Source organism: Polypterus senegalus, chromosome 10 (assembly GCF_016835505.1).
Source record: "Polypterus senegalus isolate Bchr_013 chromosome 10, ASM1683550v1, whole genome shotgun sequence".
NCBI lineage: Eukaryota > Metazoa > Chordata > Cladistia > Polypteriformes > Polypteridae > Polypterus > Polypterus senegalus.
Genome location: NC_053163.1, coordinates 126,857,939 through 126,863,800, shown reverse-complemented (window position 1 = coordinate 126,863,800; position 5,862 = coordinate 126,857,939). Strand labels below are relative to the sequence as shown.

Here is a 5,862-nt window from a genome sequence, read left to right as displayed (position 1 = left end):
CCTCAACATCCACTCCACTTCTACTGGGTGTAGAAGCTCTTTGGTGTTGTTTAAAGATGAGTTCCATGAGTTGCAGACAATTTGGAAGGTCTTCTTCCTGACTCCTATTCTCCATCTTTTCCCCATAAGTGATATAATAATGGTAATGATAATGATAATAGAACAGGAACCTGCCTCCCAGATATCAGCATTCCTATACAGTAAGATGTTAAAATATATTAGAATAGTGTATTATCTTTAGACCATGAACTCCAACTGATAAATATAACATTCCAACCTTTTTAAATATTATAAAAGCTTTTCCCCTCCCCTGTCCTGGAATGATAAATATGTCAATATCTGCTAAGGATTCACATCTCAGTTAAAATATCTGGGAATAACTGTAATGCATGTAGGATTTAATTATGTGTGAAGTCTGAATTGCTTTATGGCACCCTATCGTTTTCTGACTTGAGTCTTTTCTGTAATTTAGCCAAATCAAGAGACGCAAGTTCCCATGGAGATCGGCCTAATGCAACTTGTCTCAGGTGCTGCTGCCCACCCTGGCATCATCCAGCTGCTTGACTGGTGCATTGGGACATCCAAGATAGCATTAGTCATGGAGTTGCTGGATCCATCCATGAATCTCACAGAGTTCATAATGAACCAGGGTGGATTCCTAGCAGAGGAGAAGGCCAAGTCGATTTTTTCCCAAGTGGTGGAGGCTGTCCAACACTGTCACTACTGCTGGGTATTCCATGGAGATCTGAAGCCCGACAACATCCTTATTCAAACCAACACAGAGAAAATCAAGTTGATTGACTTCGGGTGCGGCACTGTGCTACAGGAGAATGAGGACTACACTCATTTTCCTGGTAATATAACTTTCATAACGTCTATGGAGCCATTAGAATACACACAGTCAATCACAACAATAATCTATCATATTAAATCTTTCATTTTTTTTCTCCAGGGTCCCTATTGTACGCCCCACCTGAGTGGTTCATGCTGAACCGTTACAGGGCTGTTCCAGCAACAGTGTGGTCACTGGGGGTGACATTTTTTGAGTTACTCTGCGGACATCGTCCATTCATGAGGACTGATGACATTGTGAAGGTCAGGTTCACATTCTCAAGAGAACTTTCCACAGGTAAAGGAGAGGGGAAAGCAAAAGAAATATGTTATGAACTAGTTGATGAGTATCATAAAGACTTTTTCTCATCTATTTGTTGCCATCTATTTGTTTATGCTTATCTATCTATTCATGGCTATGTTATTAATAAAAACTTAATTACTTTTTGCTCTCTTTAAAATGGAAAAAATATTTGATGTTAATGTTGCTTAAAGTTTATACACCGGCACAAAATTGGAATGGCAAAAGTATGTAATAAGGGTGTCCACGAATGGACTGCTGTACCTTCTAACTATGCTGTTATGTTTTTTTTTCAAACAGAGTGCCAGGACCTTATCAAAAAATGTCTCTCATTCATTCCATTGGAACGGCCCACCTTGAAGGAGATCCACAATCACCTTGCCTCTCAAAAAAATCTCGGCAGGTCAGTCATCACACTAATCACCTTTGAAATGATCTGGGATGCAGTGTGTATTGGGTTAGTGATGACAGTTGGGCATTAAGTTTGTTTCTTTTAAAGTTAGGATTTACCCATCATTCCCTTTATAGTGAGTAGGTTGTCATGATAGAGAGCATTCATAAATCTTTTAAACTGTACTTTTACAAAGATAGATAATTATGTTAAAACGTTACCCTTGAGACCCTGCCCCATTGCTGACATAATATAGCATGACTTTTTTTAAGCCCACTTAATTCATTCCAGGTTGCCCTTGGTGATGGGTGGTGGAACAAAACCGGAACCAACTCTGAAGGGGTGCCATTCCATTGACGGGTCCACTCATACGCATATGGGTCCAATTCAGGAATTTCCAGGTCGACCTAAAATTCACATCTGTTTGAGATCTGTGACAACTGAAAACATGTTAGACTAATTAAAACCAACATAAATGAAGGCGATCTCAGCAACATTAATTAGCTAAATGACGTCAACTAAATCAAGAGCAACAAACAACTGACTTCATATGATGTGCTTTATCTAATAAAAACAAATAAGAATGAAGAAAAGTGAACAGAACACAAAGAATAAGGACACAGAACAAAACTTCTTAATTAGTCAATAGACAGAAAATTACCAAAGCATTTAAAATACTGTTTCTAAATTAAATTGACAAAACAAAAGTGTAAGAAACTAAATGGGAATTGTATTATCATGGAATGAGTGGACACTCTGTCCACTTAAACAATGATTATAAGTGATGCCTACAATGCCTGTCCATCCTCAGTACTCCACATAAGGACTCATTATATTTGGCATGAACAATATATGGGTGTCCTGAATATAACCTAAATCATAAATTCTATTTTGGTGTTTAACAATATCGTAAACACAAGAATGGGTTTGTGTCACCTACAAACCAATAATATTTTACTTTTTCCGCACTCTTCTTCTACTGGAAATGTCTTTCTCAGTCTGCTAAGCCTGTAGGGAAAGAACAGCAGTGATCCTCCCCTACACCAGGTGCCCTGTATTTACTTTATTAATTCATTACAAAGTATAGAACTATAAAAGCAACAGTGTTTTTATTAAAAAATAAAGGAAAATATAACAAAATAGAAATTAGATAGCTAAGTTTGGATTTATATACAGTTAGGTCCATAAATATTTGGACAGACAACGTTTTTCTAATTTTGGTTCTGTACATTACCACAATGAATTTTAAATGAAACAACTCAGATGCAGTTGAAGTGCAGACTTTCAGCTTTAATTCAGTGGGGTGAACAAAACGATTGCATAAAAATGTGAGGCAACTGAAGCATTTTTTAACACAATCCCTTTATTTCAGGGGCTCAAAATTAATTGGACAAATTAAATAACTGGAAATAAAATGTTCATTTCTAATACTTGGTTGAAAACCCTTTGCTGGCAATGACAGCCTGAAGTCTTGAACTCATGGACATCACCAGATGCTGGGTTTCCTCCTTTTTAATGCTCTGCCAGGCCTTTACTGCAGCGACTTTCAGTTGCTGTTTGTTTGTGGGCCTTTCTGTCCAAAGTTTGGTCTTTAACAAGTGAAATGCATGCTCAATTGGGTTAAGATCAGGTGACTGACTTGGCCATAAAAGAATTTTCCATTTCTTTGCTTTAATAAACTCCTGGGTTGCTTTGGCTGTATGTTTTGGGTCATTGTCCATCTGTATCATGAAACGCCGCCCAATCAATTTGACTGCATTTAGCTGGATTAGAGCAGACATTATGTCTCTGAACACCTCAGAATTCATTCATCTGTTTCTGTCCTGTGTCACATCATCAATAAACACTAGTGTCCCAGTGCCACTGGCAGCTATGCACGCCCAAGCCATCACACTGCATCCACCGTGTTTTACAGATGATGTGGTATGCTTTGGATAATGAGCTGTTCCACGCCTTCTCCATACTTTTTTCTTGCCATCATTCTGGTAGAGGTTGATCTTGGTTTCATCTGTCCAAAGAATGTTTTTCCAGAACTGTGCTGACTTTTTTAGATGTTCTTTAGCAAAGTCCAATCTAGCCTTTCTATTCTTGAGGCTTATGAGTGGCTTGCACCTTGCAGTGCGCCCTCTGTATTTACTTTCATGCAGTCTTCTCTTTAGACTTGGATATCGATACACCTACCCCCTGGAGAGTGTTGTTCACTTGGTTGGCTGTTGTGAAGGGGTTTCTCTTCACCATGGAAATGATTCTGCGATCATCCACCACTGTTGTCTTCCGTGGACGTCCAGGGGCCTCATGTATAAACGGTGCGTACGCACAGAAATGTTGCGTAAGAACTTTTCCACGTTCAAATCACGATGTATAAAACCTACACTTGGCGTAAAGCCACGCACTTTTCCACGGTACCTCATACCTTGTCGTACGCAAGTTCTCCGCTCGGTTTTGCAGACTGGCGGCACCCAGCGTCAAAGCAGTGCTACTGTTCCTGTGTGGTTACACCTTATTTTCCTGACGCGGCTTTAAAAATACACTGAAACTAACCGCATATTGTTTATTAGTGTAACGCATCTGATTGTAATTAACTTGTAACAATATAATGGTCCAGGGAATAGCCATAGTATTCCAAATACCATAACTGCTTTAGCGTTGTTACTCTCACTGCACCTTCTTCTTCTTCTTCTTCTTCTTCTTCTTCTTCTTTCAGCTCCTCCCGTTAGGAGTTGCCACAGCGGATCATCTTTTTCCATATTACTCTCACTGCACCACTCGGAGTATTTATATCACTGTATCTGAGTGTGAATCACAGCAGCAGCTAATCGGAAAGAGAATTATCGGTATACAGCTTCAAGGACGCACTGTCTCAGCCACAGCAAAACGTTTCAAAGACTTTCCTGTACGGACCTCGCGGTTCAGAAACAGTTTCATCCCAAGAACTTTAAATGCACTTAATCAATTGCACCTTGTAGAACTGTTTGTACTTATAAGTACAATCACCCCAGTGTAAACTTGCACTACAGTTATAATATCACACAACCTGAGCCACTTTATAAAGTGCGTATTTACATATGATGACGATATCATTTTTAAGGTGAAATGCAGCAAAATATGTTTATTATATTATACAGATAAAACTTTAACTTAATTTAAATAATCTATATTCTTCACTGGGAGTGATAGAAGGATAGAATAATTAAACATGTACTACGAAGATACTTCAATGTTCCTTAAACGTTTTGAAGAATTGGCGCTCTAAGCTTACAGATGGCTTAACTTCTATTACAGAGCTGATTGTGTGGTGATTGGGTATTTGGGGAAAGAAAAGCAAGGACTGCAGTGGCGGCTGTGCCAATATATATCTATACTAATAAAAGGCAAAGCCCTCACTGACTCTCTCACTCACTGACTCACTCATCACTAATTCTCCAACTTCCCATGTAGGTAGAAGGCTGACATTTGGCAGGCTTATTCCTTACAGCCTACTTACAAAAGTTAAGCAGGTTTCATTTCGAAATTCTACACTTAACGGTCATAACAGTCGATAACGGTCGACAACGTCTGCCATGTTGAACTTTCTTATTTATGGCCCCAACTTCACGAAATTTGGTAGGCGGCTTTCCTGTGCTAACCAAAACCAATGTACGTACTTATTTTGGTGGTATGACGCCACTGTCGGCCGCCATATTGAACTTTCCAACACCACTAATTCTCCAACTTTCCCTGTAGGTAGAAGGCTGAAATTTGGTACTTATTTCGGTGGTATGATGCCACTGTCGGCCGCCATATTGAACTTTTCAACGGTCTTTGTTACTTATGGGCCCATCTTCAAGAAATTTGGTACGTGGGTTCCCAACGCTAACTGAATCCTATTTGCGTACATATATACGTCCATAGCTTGCAGCTCGGTTACCGTGTGAGGCGGCGTTGGGTCCCCCATCCCAATGCCTCCCACATTGTTGGCTGCCTACCTATAGAAGGCCGTCCGTCGCTCCGGTCTCTACATTCCCTTCCTTGCTTCGCCACGGGATTCACGTCTCCCTGCTGATAACTACAGCCTTTTTATTTAATCCATGGCTTCTCCGCTGTTTTATTGTTCATTTATTACGATTATAGTTATTGTGTAGGTATTTTAGACACTTTACATTGTTCAGGTACCCATTTCCTTTATCATTCCAACCGTACCCCCATTAACATGTCTATCGAGGTGATCACCATCGATCAAAGAACTGTCACTTACCGAGTGGTTTCCATGCCCAGAGATGGCACCTGCCTTTTCCATTCTCTTTGTTACATGTTGCACGGCCATATCAGGCTCACTCTTGATATCCGGAGGAACATTGTG

The 5,862-nt window shown here is 39.8% G+C and overlaps 1 protein-coding gene across 1 annotated transcript; it reads left to right on the top strand.

The window, feature by feature from the left end:
• Positions 1-496: 496 nt before the first annotated feature.
• LOC120538232 (serine/threonine-protein kinase pim-2-like) lies at positions 497-1,020 on the top strand (the record flags this gene model as incomplete). The annotated part of the gene is made up of 2 exons (XM_039767687.1): positions 497-854; positions 953-1,020. Coding segments are annotated over exons 1-2 (426 nt in total), but the record flags the coding sequence as incomplete, so codon positions are not given.
• Between the last annotated feature and the right edge of the window lie 4,842 nt (positions 1,021-5,862).